Source organism: Xenopus tropicalis, chromosome 9 (genome assembly GCF_000004195.4).
Source record: "Xenopus tropicalis strain Nigerian chromosome 9, UCB_Xtro_10.0, whole genome shotgun sequence".
Classification (NCBI taxonomy): Eukaryota; Metazoa; Chordata; class Amphibia; order Anura; family Pipidae; genus Xenopus; species Xenopus tropicalis.
The window spans coordinates 6,072,951-6,091,613 of record NC_030685.2 but is presented as its reverse complement, the minus strand read 5'-3'; the positions used below and the strand labels follow the sequence as shown (position 1 = coordinate 6,091,613).

General features: G+C 43.5%; 1 protein-coding gene across 2 annotated transcripts; it reads right to left on the bottom strand.

Moving 5' to 3' along the window:
* Positions 1-6,845: 6,845 nt before the first annotated feature.
* On the bottom strand, positions 6,846-16,863 carry LOC101733202 (interferon-induced very large GTPase 1). Of its 2 annotated transcripts, XM_031893577.1 has the most exons (9): positions 16,708-16,863; positions 16,381-16,459; positions 14,124-14,207; positions 13,271-13,588; positions 12,809-13,105; positions 12,190-12,471; positions 11,546-11,644; positions 11,078-11,107; positions 6,846-9,594 (listed from the first exon to the last, which is right to left on the bottom strand). In XM_031893577.1, the coding sequence occupies exons 3-9, from the start codon at positions 14,203-14,205 to the stop codon at positions 6,971-6,973; spliced, it is 3,732 nt and encodes a 1,243-aa protein (XP_031749437.1). In that variant the 5' UTR covers positions 14,206-14,207; positions 16,381-16,459; positions 16,708-16,863; the 3' UTR covers positions 6,846-6,970. The 2 variants fall into 2 exon arrangements, with proteins under 2 accessions (XP_031749437.1, XP_031749436.1); XM_031893576.1 differs by lacking the exon at positions 16,381-16,459.
* Positions 16,864-18,663: the final 1,800 nt, after the last annotated feature.

The window sequence follows — 18,663 nt, the reverse complement described above, 5'->3', positions numbered from 1 at the left end:
TTCTATCAGAATCTCCCCCAGATCAAGGCAAAGAGAGTTCAGGTTGGAGACAAGCCTGACACAGGAGACAGGAGCAATGTCTCTCCCAGCTCCGATTTAGACAGCAAAGAGATTTTCACTTTTATTTTCAATCAGCAAATTACTTCCTGGACTGCACCTGATGGGTTTCCCCACATGGTATAAGGGCTGAGTATTTTGGGGATACTCTTGGCTAAAGGGTTATGGTTTCCCTGGGTGGGGTCTCTGTTCATGTATATTCAGGATACAGTATGAGTTCTGGGCTTCTGGTTTAAAGAGAAAGGAGAGTCCCCCCTTTTCTTCTTAAAGGGACACTAAACCCTGCTGCACAGCACGGCTCAACCAATCGTTACTCAGCTGTTGCTGGACTACAAATCCCAGAATAATGTAACATATAATGAAGGGTGAGGCATGCTGGGAGCTGTAGTCCAGCAACATCAGAGTTGTATCATTAAAGCAATATTGCACAATAAAATTTCCCCAAAACAAAAATTTTTCAAGAAAAAAATACTGGAAAATTTGTGTACTGGAGAAAATAAATCTTCAAAAAAGTTAAAAAAAAATCAACATTTTTTCAGAATTGCTTTTTAAATGTGTCCCTAAGTTCCCAAAAGCCCAATAAGCTGTGGGTGGCCAATCACAGCTCTGCCTTCACACAGGAAAAGAGGAACCATAGTTCCCTGCTGGGTCCTCCTAGCTGCTGATTGGATGGCATCCTACAATACAGCCTGGGAAAGCAGCCAGCAGGAAGTGGAATAGCCGGGTTCCTTGGGTTACATAATGCAACAGCAAATACTTGTTCTTGACACTCTAACTAGATCTTCATATGAACCAATTAATATCCGCAGAAAGCTCAAATGGAGCAATGTATAAATTCACAGCCCAGTGAGCCCTTAATCAGGCAAGAACCCTCTCAAGAACCTGAAATCTCTTTTTACTGGGGTTTTACTGGAGTTATCTTCATTTCCATCCCAGGTTCTTGTACTGGGACATGTTTTCATTGTTAAATTGTGATAACATGAACATTACCCAAATTCTTTAAAAAAAATGGTATTTTCCTATTGATATAAAATGTTACCTGCAAATGTAATTGCTGTAAATGCCCCTCTTCTATCCTCTGTTCTACTTATCTAAACTGTAGGTGCTCAGCCGGCATAGGGACAGTCCCAGCAGCAGGCAAGGGAACCCATCAGGCAGAGAGACTGTAACTTTATAACGTTATTGATGTGCACTTGTCTGGGGACCTGTAAAACAGTAGGGAGAACACTGAGAAGAACAAGAACAGTGATTGTACAGTGAATTTTACATTACAGAGACATTTCAACAAGTGAATATAAACCTGTAAACCAGTAGGGAGACTCTGCCACTTTTGGGGATATTGTTGGATACAGGTATTTTGTTTGAGGTCTCTGCTCCTGTATTCTTGGGGTACAGTATTGCTTCTGCACTTCTAGTGACTCAGGGGGCGCTGTGGCTATTATGTAGTTAGGCACTATGAAGTACCAAGAAGAGGCTCTTTGTTGGGATATTGGAAAGCTGATATTAGAATGTGGAACCATGACCAATGAGAATCCCAGCTGATCTGTATAAATCTGGCTCCCTGTTCTCTGTTCCTGCAATTGGAGTTGGGAGCATTAAGCACAGTTTCCCAGCACTGAACAAGTCTGTCCCTTTATCCCCATGTCTGATTCCTGTGCCATATAATGAGGGGAAAATGCCATCATTATCTCTATATGTAAGGTACCAGCAAGGGGCCTGACACAGTGCTGGGAATCAACATTCTCATTGGTCAGTTCTTTTGCATTTATTATGAGGTTTTTCATCAGTAGAATTCTCACTGGTGAATTTTCTTGCATCTACAGTATAATTATGTTTTTTAGCAACTTCTATAGGAAAACTAGGGGGCGCAGTGGCACAGCCAGGTTTACAAACCCTTTAAACTTGTCACTCTGTTGCCTTAAAATAATAGAAGCAGGGCCACCATCAGGGGGGCACAGGGGGTACTGTTGTGCCGGGCCCGGACGATATCCTCGCTTTAAAGGGGGCCCGGCCATGACAGGTTTTTTTTTTAGCTCGGGCCCCCTTTAAAGAACTCCGGGCCCTGGCTGTCATTGGTGGCCAGTGGGAAATTTTGATTGGTTGCGCCCCGTGCGTCCATACGCACGGGGAGCAACCATATGAAAGGTGCAGATCAGCGGAGGGCCGGGCACAGATCGTGAGGACGCAGAAGAGGAAGGTGAGCTGGAGGAAGCCGCATGGGAGCTGGAGGGAGTCGCTGGGTGTGGGGCGGGGGACTGGACAAAGTCGCTGTGGGGGAGCTGGAGAGAGTCGCTGGGTGTGGGGGGGGAGCTGGAGGAAGTACCTGTTGGGGGGGGGAGCTGGAGGAAGTAGCTGTTGGGGGGGTCGAGGAAGTTGCTGGGGGGGCTGGAGGAAGCTGATGTTGTGGGGGGGGGCTGGAGGAAGTTGCTGGGGGGGCTGGAGGAAGCCGCTGTTGGGGGGGAGCTGGAGTAAGTAGCTGTTGGGGGGGGCTGGAGGAAGTTGCTGGGGGGGCTGGAGGAAGCCGCTGTTTGGGGGGAGCTGGAGGAAGTAGCTGTTGGGGGGGGCTTGAGGAAGTTGCTGGGGGGGCTGGAGGAAGCCGCTGTTGGGGGGGGAGCTGGAGGAAGTAGCTGTTGGGGGGGGCTTGAGGAAGTTGCTGGGGGGGCTCGAGGAAGCCGCTGTTGGGGGGGAGCTTGAGGAAGTTGCTGGGGGGGCTGGAGGCAGTCGCTGGTGGCGAGGGAGCTGAAGGAAGTCGCTGGTGGGGGGGGCTAGAGGATGCTGGGGGAGCTGTGCAGATATTGGGGGGAGCTTGGGCACATATCAAGAGGGGGGAACCGCAGGAAGCCACTGGGGGGGAGCTGGAGGATGCTGGTGGGAGCAGGGGGGGGCTGGAGAATGCTTGGGCAGGTGGGAGCTGGAGGATGCTGAGGGGGAGGAACTGGAGGACAAGGGAGGGGGGTTAACTGGAGGATGCTGGGGAGATGCTGGCTACTAATGTTTTAGGGGGCCCCGGGCTACCACTGTTTTAGGGGGCCCTGGCTACCAATGTCTGTGTGTCCTTTTTACTAATGGGAGGGGCCATTGAGGGGCAGGACGTGGGTGGAGAAAATTTTCTTGTGATGGGCCCCGTGATTTCTGATGGCAGCCCTGAATAGAAGTGTCCTATGGCGACCTCGTAGATAATGACAAAGCCCATGGCTAAGAGTTCAGCTCATTCCCTGGGGTGGGTGAGCATTGGATCAACTCTTTTCTAGGGCACACTACTGAGAGGAGACCTGATCCCCTGGCACATCCAGGCTTCAGCTGTAGAAATGGCAGGGGCCAATTGTAGCTGCCGATGTCCGTCCCTCAGACCGATTTGGCAGCTTATCGGCCCATGTAGGGGCAACAATGACTGGCCTGCCCGACCGATATCTGGCCTGAAATCGGCCAGATATCGATCGGGCAGGTTAAAAAAGTTGGATTGGGGGCCGTGTCGGCTCATTGATGCGGTCCCCAAACCGACTGCGCCCATTATCGGTCGTTTGGCCCTGGGCCAACCTGACCCATAGGTGGGGATATCATGAGAAGATCCGCTCGCTTGGCGACCTCACCAGGCGAGCGGATCTTTACGTGCATGGCCACCTTTACTCTTAGTTGACAGTTAATAGGGTGGTCCCCCAAATACTCAGCGCTTCTTGGTGGAGGTCTTTGAAACCAAATCTTCAGTATAGTAGAAACTGTGTGATCGTGTGCTGCCTCCTCATAAGAACAACCCTCCCTTTTTAGATGTGTGTAATCGTATTGATGGAAGCGCATGGAATTAGAGAAAAACAAAAGCAAAACTAGTGCAATGCGCACAAAACTTTCTTTGTGGCTAAAACGCTAACAGATTTTTAGCGTTCTAATTTGGTGCCAAATGTGCAAATATATTAAGTGAATTGAATGAATAATTTAATTTAATAATTTACTCTTAGTTGGGTGCCCACTATCTTCGTGCATAATGTATCAAACCTCCCAGCAAGCACTGGTTGGGGACTATCAGCTGTGAAACCCCTTTTTTTGCTCTATTGAGGGGGTCACACAACACAACAGAGAATCTTGCAACCAGTCCTATTACACACATGTTCTTGGTTGATGGGCTGTCACTCCAAAATTATTTATCCCTTTATAACTCCATGTTTTTAAGTGTTTCCTCCCATAATGCCAGGGTAATACTGTGCCCCAACTAAGCTGCATTGTGGGTGCTATGCCCCAATAAGGATGCAAATTTGCTTCTACTTTAAAGGAGAAGGAAAGGCTAATAAAGAGTTAATCTCAAGCTGCAGGCATACCTTCAGTTCTCTCAATAGTGCCCTTCTCCCCAAATTTCTCCCGTTCAGCCAAACAGGAAGAAAAAATGTTGAAGTGTGTAAAAAAAGTTCCCATAATGCCTCACTCCTGCACCGAGACCCCTGTACATGCTCAGTTAGTAAGGTTATGAGTCAGCTTCCTGCTGATTGGCTCAGATCCACATTCCTAATGGGGAGGAGTGAGTTCTTAGCATTCTTGAGGGGGGGGCAGGAGAGAGCAGAGAGCTGTTTGTCTCTGGCACAGGAATTACAGACACAACAAATCTTTTGACAGAGGACTCAGTGCAGCGTTTCTGTGAGTGCTTATGGCTGTATTTACATAGACCTTTCTGATAAAGCTACTGAGTTTTTACCTTTCTTTCTCCTTTAAAGGGGAATGAAAGCCTAGCAAAGAATAAGGTTAAAAATGACAGCATTATATTATATTTTGGAGTTTTGTACCTGCCCGAAGCTTCCACAGCCATACAGATTTCAAGTTTTTACACTAAATATGCCCTCAGTTGCTCTCCATGTTTGTTTTCTGCTTTAGGCTACTGTCAGTGGCCTGAGCTTAGAGATTGGCCCACAATATTCCATATACCTCTGCCTGTGTGCTCTAGTCACTGCCTATTCATTATTAAGCATGCGTACAAGCCAAGCAATCACAATCCTGTCTGACTAAATTATTTAATCTGCGTGTGTGTAGGGATGAACCAAATATATTATTTTAGGATCTGGCCAAGGATCATATCAGTGTAATGGGGCAATCTATGGCTGCTTTTCATTGGCCCTCGGGGTGATCAATCATGGATCCAAGGGCTAAGCCCACCTATCCCATGGGAATCAGGTAAATATCTGCTCATGTCTTTAGCCAGCTGCAGATGTCAAACTAGCATTATAATCGCTTACATATATAAATATACACACACATGTACACCGGCAGTAGCTACTGTTCTAGAATGTTCCATATTTTAAGTTCTTTATTATTTTGTTCAAAATACAAAAAAAATACATGTATATACAAATTATCGTCGTATGCAATAGAAGAGCAATATGGTATCTCATGTTATAAAGGACAAAGGGAAGGTTCTCCTTGTCTTTGCACCATTATAAGCTGGGTTTTATCTTTTATTACACAATTCTATTACATGACATCAGCTGAACCATATTTTGCTGAGTCTAATAATATACCTACTGATGCATGGGAGACTCAGAAATGTAAACAGAGGTCCAGGGCTGGATAGGACTCATCCCAGAGTATTAATCAAGCTTAGCTCTGTGATTGCCAAAGCTTTTTACTCAATTGTTCAGAATTCCATGTGGTCAGGCATTGTTCAGAATAATTGGGGAATAGCTCATTTGGTTCCATTCTTCAAAAAGGTATCATGTTCTCAGCCTGAAACTATAGGCCTGTTAGTCTGACATCAGTGGCAGGAAAGCTTTTGTAAGGGGTAATAAGGGATAGGATAAGTGAATACATTGCCAATCACAATACTATCAGTTTGTGCATGGGTTTATAAGTGATCTTGCCAGACTAATTTAGTCGCCTTCTATAAGGAGGTGAGCAGGAACCTTGATGCTGGAATGGCAGTGGATATCATCTACTTGGACTTTGCTAAAAGATTTGATAGAGTACTGCACAGAAGGTCACTGTTTAAATTAAGAAATATTGGCCTGGAACATAGTATTTTGTATAAAAATGTCATAAACTGGAGGGATGAAAACATACATTTGCTCTTTATAGGTCCCTGGTAAGGCCTCACCCTGAGTATGGGGGGCAGTTTTGGGCTCCAGTCCTTAAGAAGGATATTAATGAGCTGGAGAGAGTGCAGAGACTGCAACTAAACTGGTACAGGGGATGGAAGGGTTAACCTATGAGGTTAGACTGTCAGGGTTGGGGTTGTTTCTCTGGAGAAAAGGTGCTTTGTTGGAGGAGTCCCGAGCCGGACTTGGATTTCTTACTATTGAGTGCTATTCTGATACCTACTGGGAGCTGCTATCTTGCTCCCTTCCCATTGTTCTGCTGATCGGCTGCTGGGGGTGAGGGGGGGGGGGATATCACTCCAACTTGCAGTGCAGCAGTAAAGTGTGCCTGAGTCTGAGCTTTCAGAAGGAGCCAGCGCTACACATTAGAACTGCTTTCAGCTAACCTATTGTTTCTCCTACTCCCATGTAACTGGAGGAGTCCCAAGTCGGACTTGGATTTCTTACTATTGAGTGCTATTCTGATACCTACTGGGAGCTGCTATCTTGCTCCCTTCCCATTGTTCTGCTGATCGGCTGCTGGGGGGGGGGGGGATATCACTCCAACTTGCAGCGCAGCAGTAAAGTGTGACTGAAGTTTATCAGAGCACAGGTCACATGGCTGTGGCACCCTGGGAAATAAAGAATATGGCTAGCCCCATGTGACAGATTACAATGCAGGATTCTGCTGGAGAAGCTCTATTAACTGATGGGGTTTGTAAAAAAAACATGTTTTCCCATGACAGTATCCCTTTAATGTGAACAACTGGGCCCATAAGCCAGAAGTTATTTACTGGAATTTCCATTCAGCTGAATGAAATGTTGAAAATAATTTTTACTTTGCAGCTTTAAATTTAATTTTGTCATTTAACAGTCTTCCCAAGATGTTTTAACGAGTCACTAAACTCATGTATACTTTGTGCTCGTCCATCCATATCTTTAATATGGGAAATTAAATGTTCCTTTAGTTTATGTACGCATTGGCTGTATTCTGCATTAACCGGCGCCATGGATGTGGCACTTTCTAACAAATTGGGAATGTAATGAGAAGGTATTTCGACATTGGATTCTATGATATCTGAAAACTGTGTAACTTGGATTTTTTCATTTTTTGCTATATTTTTGGTCATATTATTCAGCTGATCCAACAAATTCTCCTGATTATGGTCTTCATACGTCTGTATGTCACCTTGATGGACAAACAGGCAACTGAGTTTCTTTCTTTCCTTTTTTGCACTATACAATGCACGAATGACACTCTGTAAGTTTATCTCCATCTCATCTCTATTCTCCATGCCCACGTTGACAATGGTCACATCACTCACCCCAACCACTAGAGTTGCCAGGGCATTAGATTCTTGGCTTGGTTCAGGGCTACCAATGAAGTCTGTATCTATCAACAAAATAAAATCACATTTCAGCTCCTTCTGGAAGTTCTCTTTCACATTAATCAGCGTCATGAAGGCTCCTCGTGTGCATCTTCCTCTGGCCATGGGGAACTGCAGCCCAAACATGGTGTTCAGGAGGGTGGCTTTCCCCGAGCGCTGCGCTCCCAGCACTGAGATTACTCTCATTCTGCATTTCCCTCCTGTTTTTTTATCCAGCTCAGTAAAAATGCTCGATACCCATTCTAGAGGAATGCTGGAGTCATCATTTATCAACTTCAAGGGGAACCCATCCAGCAGAAGATCAGCTGCAATTTCTGGGAGTTTGCTGAACGTTTCTTCATTGCCATTTGCTACAAAATCATTCACATCAATATATCTCCATATGCAGCAGCAATACTTGCTCCAGCCTGAGGCAGGATTAGACTGGGTCCCCAGGAACGGTCTCAGAATGGTCAGCAAACAGACATAGCAAACTTGCTCACAATTGTCTGATTGCGTTTGTCTATTATGGTTATTGACTTGATAATCTCTAGATTCATTAAACAATAATAGTCTGTTATCAAAGTCTCTAAATGAATCATGCAGTTTACACTTATCCGTTTGGTTGAAGCAGCCACATTTCTTTATATTTATTCCACAAAGTTGCTGCCGACTCTTTATAGCAAAAGACTGAAAATACAGTTTTATGGACTTTAGGAGAAACCACTTCCTTGTCTGAGTTAAACAGAGGAAATTCTCATCTGCAAAATGATCTGGACTTTGCGTCTGTGAAATATCAAAGCTCTTTCTGTCAGACTTTACCTCGTTCTTTCCATACTCGGCCCCAGGGGTAATGCTGCCCATTTCCCCCTCTGTTTGGGCACTATCTCCATCGGAAGGTCCATCCCTTCTCATGGCTTCTTCCTTACATTGTACAATGTTCTCTATATTACCAGTAATGTGTTGAGCAAATGTTTTCAATCTTTGAAGTTCATCTATTTTCTCATCTATGTGGAATCCAAAGTGATTGGCTTCAAGTGATATGTTCTCCAGGTTCATGGAGTTTTGGCCATTTTGAGCGAGCGTCCCAATGAATTTTTTTAGTTCTTTTGCCAGATATGCGTTGTTGTACTTTCTGCTCACCTTCCAAATCCGACATCTCATCTTTTCTAACAAATCTTTGCAAATGTTTGTATCTTCACTTGTAGAATCAGAAATGAGCACAATGTTAATAGAACAGTTTTGATTTGCAGTTTCACTCTCGGCTAAGATGTTATACTCTCTGTCATCGAATCTCTCTGTAAATATAAACACTACTGACGATATCCGGCATAAAAATCTGAACTGGTCTTTGCTTAATTCCAAATCTCCTCTCATATTGGTAACTGCAAATGGATTTTGGAAAACACTTGATTTCTCTTTGCTTCCGGGAAAATGCCAAGCTATTTCCACCAGCCCATCTGAGATTTTCCGTGGAATGTAGCCGGCTTCCATATCTCTGTGCAGAAAGAACTCTTGTTCCAGGGAAGCTTGACTGAGAACCTTGTTTGCAACATCAGACTTGGAAAAACTGCATTTCCCAAGTCTCATAAAAGAGAACATGGGCATGGAAATGTCTGTCAACGTTGCTTCTTGAAAGCTTTTATTGTATGTTGATGGGGAATTTTTCCATCTCTTCACAATGTCTCTCATTGCCCAGAGCATGAAGGTGCAGCCATGGCCATCAGCAGCAGGGAGAAGTAGGGGGACAGCAAACTGGCAAAGGGACATTTTTGACATCATTTCCTGCTGTAAACAGGGCTCAGAACAATGTAGGAGAACATAAAGAACATCTAGTGGATGGATTGGGTCACACATACTGTTGTTGTTTCTTTCAGAATTGTCTTCACGGGCATATTCCGCGCCAATGCTTGGATTGCTCATGCACGTGGTTCTTGCCTCAGGGTTGAGACACATGAGATTCATTAGAAAATACCAAGGTGCATCTTTTATGGTCTTATTCTCAATCTTTTGTACACTGTCAGGCCCAATTTTAAGAACGTCCTTCAGAGTCAGCTTGGAAATGTTGTAACGAGTCATTTCTAATTTTCTAATTACCCCTTGAAAAGTAGTCTTTTTGTCTGCAAGAGAAGATTAAACAAGGAGTGAATGGTAGAAGAGGCAGTTTCACGTGCTTTATCCACTGGCTGAAAGGGGAGAATATGTCCCATATGCCATCAGCTTTAGCCCAGCGCCAACAGTTTGATACTTACTGGAACATATAAGTGTTTAGCCTGTAGATTTGTTACAAAGAATTTGGCAGTTAGGGAACTAATGGTTATGCCTTTTATTATAGTAAATCTATATATATGGTCAGGAACTAGGGGTAGGCAGAAGAGGCAGCTGCCTAGGGCGCAACGACTGGGGGCACCAGGCTGGAGCCTCTCCTGCCTACCCCTAGTCATCTTCCTCTGTCATTGCCCCCACCGCTTGTCACTAGCGGTGGAGGCAATGACCGTTCTGATCACGCCCCCCCTCGCGCCTTTCCCCCCCCTCGCTTGTGCTTTAGCGTGCATGCGCCATTCAGGGGGGAGTGGCCGACCGGGTTGCCTAGGGCGCCTGGTCAGCTTGGCCCACCCCTGTATATGGTTGAGGAAATAATGTGCCCTTGTTGCCTATTTGATGTCTATGTGGGGATCAATGGATGTACAAAGAACCAGAGAGGATCACTAATTACATTGTGTAAATGCACCACTGGCCTTTAGTGATTCTGTATCAAATCCATATCAAGTTATCAGCTTGATAAAACACCAAAGAGATCTGAATTGTTGCTGATGCCTGGGTCACAACCCATGTCTGAATTAAGGCTATTTAATTTGCTGTAAGTCAATCAGCATAAACAATTATTATAAAAAAACAACCATTAGGTAATTTTTGATCCCTGTCTTTAGGTTCAAAAGCTGGAAAATATTAAACTCTTATGAACTAAGGGTTTCTGATTTTCACTGATATCCAGGGATACTTACAACAGTCCAGTGCATGAAGCACACTATGCAAATTGATAGTTAGGCCACATCTAGTTTTGACCACTCCCCTTTGGTCACACCCACTAACGGTCGTAGGTACAAAGTTCCCAATGCAAAAACAGCTTCCCTTAAGTAATATCACAAGGTAAGCCAAATTCTTCTTCCTGGGGACCAAGGGCCTGAAATATAGCCTGTCCCCGGGAACAGGGGACTAATGGAAACCCTTCTTAATAATAAGCTAATTGGACATACAGTATATTTCTGAAAAATATGTTGATTTTGGCTTGTTCAGTTTACAATTCCTGTATAGTCTTGGTACTTTCCTCTAAATATTCCCTTCAGAGCTTGATTAGATTTGTGACTTAATATTCAGCTTCTTATAATTGCATGATTGTTACTACATTAATTCAATAACTGATACCATAATTTCATTAATAAATTAATGCTATAACTATTAAACTATTATAATTATTAATAAATTAACTATTAATTCATATTCAAGCCCACACTACAGAAAAATGGCAGTTGCACTGGTTTGACACAATTCCCAGTGACTGGGCCATTTCAGCCATTTTGAGAGAAGAAAAGGGAATGTTACCTGGTGTTGGGCAAATGGGCTCTTTGGTGCCTGAAAGGTAAAGAAAATTTATTATGAAGAGGTTTGAATATCAAGTAACAAGGCAGAGGACATTTGGTTCCAGCGCATATCACCATTTCTAAAACTGTTGCATTGTATATTCAAGCAAAAATGCCTCCTTCCATGCAATTAAATATGAAAATTCACAATTCTCAGCTTAGCAGCCATCGGGTTCCTATATTTTCCTTTTTTATTTAAAAAAAATGCCCCCAGCCTCCACCGCAGATTTCCATAGGAAGGGTAGGATAGGGGAAGGGGGGGTAGGGGGTCGCGGGCTCTGTGGAAGTGACATCACACACAATACATAGGGGCGTGTTTAGGGTCGCGCCTAGGGCAGCACCGGACTGAAATACACCCCTGACAATGTGTTTCTTTAAAACTATAGACTAGTTTTGTAAGAATCCTAATTTCAATAACAGTTCAACTTACCCCTTTTCTTCCAGTTACAGTAACATACGAGAGCTACAGCTGCAGCCAATGTAATAACCGTGACAATCCGAACTACCATGCGGTGCTTTACCTTTAAATCTGCAGGAACAGGAACACATGAATTTAGCCTTTACTCCTGAGAAACTTTCTGTTCCACTAAGTTTGCCCAGGAGCAGTAACCCATAGCAACCAATCAGCAGGTAGCATTCACCTGTTTAAAAGCAAACATCTTATTGGTTGCTATGGGTTACTGCCCCTGGGCAAACGTAGTGCCTTTTATTACATATGGAGGTATGTGGCCAATTTCTAAAATGTTCAGGTTGAGGGTAAAAAGAAAAAAAGGACAAAACACACACAACTTTTTTAAACTGGGAAAATAGATAATTAAATAAAGTGTTAAAGACACTTTCTGTTGACCGTTATAGAAGCTCACCAGCTTTTCCTCACTGAGTTTTTTTTTGCCAAATTCTCCTGTTTCTTTAACAAGCCCCAAGTATTCATGGTTTCAGAAAATAATCATGCATTGATTAGCTTTCAAAATACCTTTTCAGAGTCCCAGGGCTAAAAAGTTGGCCAATGAAGCCACTTCAATGCTGAAAGGTTTACTTCCCCTTAATAAATTAACTCTTGCAGGACATTTGTACCTGGTTCCTTCACCAGCACCTTCTCCACAAGAGGACTTGCCAGGGTCCCATGTTCCACTGCACAGGAGATCTCTGTTCCCCAGAGCTGAACTGTTGGGGCGAACTGGTAGAAAGACACAACAGAACTACTCATCCTCTCAATCCTTGAGGCTTCCATAGGAGTCCCATCCAGAAACCAACTGACCACAACTGACTCAGGGTAGAATCCCCACACTCGGCAAACCAGTGTCTGTTCTTCATTTAGCCGGAAGGGTTGGGAGCTAATCTGAATGGAGGGGGGGACTGAAAAACAATAAATATACATAGACAGATTCATGAAATTGTCCATTCATGTGTAGGTGCTTTACTATAGGTAAATAATATATAAGAATTCTTCTAGAAAGAAGAAGTAAACACTTGAGAACACGTTCAGAAATTTGTGTTGAGAACTTCAGTTTGACCACATTTACACAATTCCGGTGGAGACGGCAAAGGGTTATTACCAGGAAATTCAGCACTAGGCATTATTAGGCTTAGGAATATGAAGTGGGTAGAATTCTCCCCAAAAATGTCTTGTACACCAGAGGCCTTAGATCTCAAGCAAAATAGCCTATATTTACGTTTTTGTTTTGGCAGTTACCTCCATAAATGAGCTGAAAGTCCTTCTGGAACGTATCATGAGATCCATATTGGACACTGCACGAGAAGGTCTGATCTTGGTCCTCCTCAGTGGGTAGGATGGTGGCAGTGGTGTTTACATTGTAAGTGCCATCTGGGTTCCTCTGTTTAGTTCCAACATTAATCCTATGCAGCAAGACTCCTTCCCTCAGCCATTTAATTCTCACACCCAATGGGTAGAACCCAGTGACTGAGCAGCGCAGGACGCTCTCCTGATTCCTCACTACAATATTATTAGTGACGGTGATCTCTGGAATTGCTGTAATAGAAGACAACAATGTATGTTTTCAGAAGCACAGAAGACGGGGATAGCCAATCACAGCCCTGCAGTCACACAAGCAAAGAGAGGCTTCAGTTCCCTATCAGGTCAGCCTAGCTGCTAATGTAATAATTTTCTACATAAATGTAGTTTCAGTTTGTTTACCTTGAATATCTACTGTAACTTCCATGTCTTCCTTCCCTTGGCCGTACAACAGGGAACATGTGTAGGTGCCGCCATCGGTTATGGTTATGTTGGAGATGACTAGGGAAGCCGTTCCATCTCTGGCTCTGTTTGTGCTTAAGGAATACCTTGGATCCACAGCCCTTATCTCCCCATCATAGCGCAGAATCTCCTTGTGCTGGAAATACCAGATTATGGTCTGCACTGGGGGCCCATTCACATCCGATGTACAGGGAATAACAGAATCCGAGCCCTTTATAGCACGATGAGGGGGAAAACCATTCTGTCCAACAATATCACCTTTGGAGCAAAGAATGTTGTGTTAATAATAATAATAATAGTGACAAATAAATTAACTACTAGTAACTGGTAATAAACACATTTCTGCAGGCCATGAGTCAGTACCATAGACGTATATAGGTTTTCCTAGAATAGGACTTGGACTGTCTTATTGGGGATGGGGATGGAATAGGCGCTGGGTCTGTTTAAGTTGAATTTATATCTAATAGGTCACAGTGTTGGAGTGGCCCACCAGGATACCAGGAAAACTCCCTATGGGCCCAGGTGTCAGTGGCCCTCCTGCTCCTGAGCATTAGGCCTGTTTTATGGTCATTCCCTATTTCTGTATGGGAACAAAGAGGAGAAATAGATGGAAGAATAGATGCTAGCATGTAGATAAAAGAGACTAGGAGAATAAAGAGGTTGGGTGAGGAAAGGAGAAAAATAGTTTGAAAATGGGCCTAGGGTCTAAGGTTTTCTGGTGGCCCCTGGGGTCCCAGTCCGACACTGTGTGGATTCTATAGTGGTAATAGGATGCCTTGTGTGATAGGCTCACCTTCTGCTCCGAATGTGAAGAGAACACTAAGAAGAAACAGTAAATTCAACCGCATCTTCACATCTTCCATGTGGATTTTCATACCTGTTCGTTTAAGAAAAGCATACCTTCATTTAGAAGTTTCATTGGAGGCATTTTTAAATAGAAAAAGGCAGATACAGTGGGCAAAGTGCAAAATAACCCATAATCAGTCATTTTTTGGCTCTGCATTGTGCAAACTGCCCCACTCTGTTTCAGAGCAACGTTCCGCAGTAGGGTTACTACCTTTCCTGGCTCATTACCCCGGGCAGTGGGTGGGCAGTGATGTCACAGGGGGTGGGGAGGGACGGTAATGTCAGGGGGTGGGCAGATCGATGACGTCATGGGGACGGGGTTATGACATGGCGATTGGCAACTGCCCAATGGCTGCTAAATCTCAGCAAGTCCTGCCCAGTTTTTCTCATTCAGAATACCGGGCAGGCAGACAGGTGGCGACTAGTGATATGTGCAATTTTTCACATTTCGCCATTGGTGGATTTTTTTGGCAAATTTTTCAACCGGGGTACGAGTGCTTGGAAAGTGAACACTTAGGGCGTGTTACTGTGCCATTTATCCCTCTAATACTTGCAACCTGGGTAATAAAAAATGACCCCTAGAATGAACAACCTGTATTTGTCAGTAACCTGCCTGAATGTTATAGGAACGTGGGAGGAACCAACCCAGCCACGGGGGGCACATACACTGCTTCTATATACTGCCCTGGTGGAATAGAATGCCTGACACAGTGCTGGGAATCAGCATTCTCATTGGTCAGTTCTCTTGCATCTGTAATTAAGTTTTGGGTCAGTAGAATTCTCATTGGTGAATTGGTTTCCACGTGTAATTATGTTTTTCATCAACTTCTATAGAGAACTAGGGGGGGCAGTGGGGCAGCTTTACAGTTGGGTTTAGTGTCCTTTCAAGTCTAATAAAACATGATTTAAACATTAACTAAACCCGATAGCCTAGTTCTGCCTCCTCCAGATAAATAAAGTACAGGTACAGTTTTATTATTACAGAGAAAAGGGAATCATTTAACCATGAAATAAACCCAATAGGGCTGTTCTGCCCCCAATAAGGGGTAATTATATCTTAGTTGGGATCAAGTACAGGTACTGTTTTATTATTACAGAGAAAAGGGAATCATTTAACCATGAAATAAACCCAATAGGGCTGTTCTGCCCCAATAAGGGGTAATTATATCTTAGTTGAGATCAAGTACAGGTACTGTTTTATTATTACAGAGAAAAGGGAATCATTTAACCATGAAATAAACCCAATAGGACTGTTCTGCCCCAATAAGGGGTAATTATATCTTAGTTGGGATCAAGTACAGGTACTGTTTTATTATTACAGAGAAAAGGGAATCATTTAACCATGAAATAAACCCAATAGGGCTGTTCTGCCCCAATAAGGGGTAATTATATCTTAGTTGGGATCAAGTACAGGTACTGTTTTATTATTACAGAGAAAAGGGAATCATTTAACCATGAAATAAACCCAATAGGGCTGTTCTGCCCCAATAAGGGGTAATTATATCTTAGTTGGGATCAAGTACAGGTACTGTTTTATTATTACAGAGAAAAGGGAATCATTTAACCATGAAATAAACCCAATAGGGCTGTTCTGCCCCAATAAGGGGTAATTATATCTTAGTTGGGATCAAGTACAGGTACTGTTTTATTATTACAGAGAAAAGGGAATCATTTAACCATGAAATAAACCCAATAGGGCTGTTCTGCCCCCAATAAGGGGTAATTATATCTTAGTTGGGATCAAGTACAGGTACTGTTTTATTATTACAGAGAAAAGGGAATCATTTAACCATTAAATAAACCCAATAGGGCTGTTCTGCCCCCAATAAGGGGTAATTATATCTTAGTTGGGATCAAGTACAGGTACTGTTTTATTATTACAGAGAAAAGGGAATCATTTAACCATGAAATAAACCCAATAGGGCTGTTCTGCCCCAATAAGGGGTAATTATATCTTAGTTGGGATCAAGTACAGGTACTGTTTTATTATTACAGAGAAAAGGGAATCATTTAACCATGAAATAAACCCAATAGGGCTGTTCTGCCCCAATAAGGGGTAATTATATCTTAGTTGGGATCAAGTACAGGTACTGTTTTATTATTACAGAGAAAAAGAAAATTATTTTACAAAAGTAGAATTATTTTCTTATAACGGAGTCTATGGGAGATGGCCTTGGATCTCTTCTGGATAAGGGATCCCATACCTGTATTGTGGAATGTGTGGTTAAACCTTCTTGTCTCTGAGTCTTATGCTGATGTTTACTCCACTTCTCCTCATGAAACCTAAATCATTGTAATAAAATGATTGAAATCACTGACAAATATCTTCTTAGCTCTGCTCTTACAGGAATCAGTATTACTATAAAGCAAATGTCTGAGCTTCTCCCCAAATGACTGCATTTAATCAAACAAAACAGATGCAGCAAACATTATAGGAAAGTGTCGGTTACAGAAAGCACTCGAAGAGTTAAAGATCCCAGCCGCACCCAAGGCTCCCGTTCCATAACAAATACAGTACGAACGTTCCTTACCCCAATACCCTGCTGTATTCCCAGCCATAGCGATCTCCCCCCTTTGCACATATCTGTATTAGTTCAGTCCATTTCCAGCAGTTCTGTGGGTTTGGGTCCCGAGTAGCAGCCGAATGGCGCCGAGACTGCAGGAACCGAGAGATCATGAGAGAGAGAGTCCCTTTCACTTTCACATCATGCACAGTGGGGAGGTACCAGGGTCAGTCATGAAATAAACCCAATAGGGCTGTTCTGCCCCAATAAGGGGTAATTATATCTTAGTTGGGATCAAGTACAGGTACTGTTTTATTATTACAGAGAAAAGGGAATCATTTAACCATGAAATAAACCCAATAGGGCTGTTCTGCCCCCAATAAGGGGTAATTATATCTTAGTTGGGATCAAGTACAGGTACTGTTTTATTATTACAGAGAAAAGGGAATCATTTAACCATTAAATAAACCCAATAGGGCTGTTCTGCCCCAATAAGGGGTAATTATATCTTAGTTGGGATCAAGTACAGGTACTGTTTTATTATTACAGAGAAAAGGGAATCATTTAACCATGAAATAAACCCAATAGGGCTGTTCTGCCCCAATAAGGGGTAATTATATCTTAGTTGGGATCAAGTACAGGTACTGTTTTATTATTACAGAGAAAAGGGAATCATTTAACCATTAAATAAACCCAATAGGGCTGTTCTGCCCCAATAAGGGGTAATTATATCTTACTTGGGATCAAGTACAGGTACTGTTTTATTATTACAGAAACAAAGAAAATCATTTTTAGAAATTAGAATTATTTGATTAAAATGGAGTCTATGGGGGATGGCCTTTTTCTTTATTCTACTATTTAAAATTGTATTCTCAAACCAACAAATGTATTTGTAGCTGTAATATTGGTGTGTAGGCGCCATCTCAGTGCATTGTGCCTGAGTCTGAGCTTTCAGCCGGCGCTACACATTAGAACTGCTTTCAGCTAACCTATTGTTTCTCCTACTCCCATGTAACTGGAGGAGTCCCAAGCCGGACTTGGATTTCTTACTATTGAGTGCTATTCTGATACCTACTGGGAGCTGCTATCTTGCTCCCTTCCCATTGTTCTGCTGATCGGCTGCTGGGGGGGAGGGGCGGGATATCACTCCAACTTGCAGCGCAGCAGTAAAGTGTGACTGAGTCTGAGCTTTCAGCCAGCGCTACACATTAGAACTGCTTTCAGCTAACCTATTGTATCTCCTACTCCCATGTAACTGGAGGAGTCCCAAGCCGGACTTGGATTTCTTACTATTGAGTGCTATTCTGATACCTACTGGGAGCTGCTATCTTGCTCCCTTCCCATTGTTCTGCTGATCGGCTGCTGGGGGGGAGGGGCGGGATATCACTCCAACTTGCAGCGCAGCAGTAAAGTGTGACTGAGTCTGAGCTTTCAGCCAGCGCTACACATTAGAACTGCTTTCAGCTAACCTATTGTATCTCCTACTCCCATGTAACTGGAGGAGTCCCAAGCCGGACTTGGATTTCTTACTATTGAGTGCTATTCTGATACCTACTGGGAGCTGCTATCTTGCTCCCTTCCCATTGTTCTGCTGATCGGCTGCTGGGGGGGAGGGGCGGGATATCACTCCAACTTGCAGCGCAGCAGTAAAGTGTGCCTGAGTCTGAGCTTTCAGCCGGCGCTACACATTAGAACTGCTTTCAGCTAACCTATTGTTTCTCCTACTCCCATGTAACTGGAGGAGTCCCAAGCCGGACTTCGATTTCTTACTATTGAGTGCTATTCTGATACCTACTGGGAGCTGCTATCTTGCTCCCTTCCCATTATTCTGCTGATCGGCTGCTGGGGGTGAGGGGGGGGGGATATCACTCCAACTTGCAGCGCAGCAGTAAAGTGTGCCTGAAGTTTATCAGAGCACAGGTCACATGGCTGTGGCACCCTGGGAAATGAAGAATATGGCTAGCCCCATGGGAAAAACATATT

Bases quoted from the DNA above. Each gene is read 5' to 3' on its own strand.
- LOC101733202 (XM_031893576.1), bottom strand. From the start codon at position 16,735: ATGGCTGGGAATACAGCAGGGTATTGGG. The intron at 14,208-16,707 runs GTAAGGAACGTT...TTAAACGAACAG, and splicing joins GAATACAGCAGGGTATTGGG to GTATGAAAATCCACATGGAA. The intron at 11,108-11,545 runs GTAAGTTGAACT...TTTACCTTTCAG, and splicing joins CTGTAACTGGAAGAAAAGGG to GCACCAAAGAGCCCATTTGC.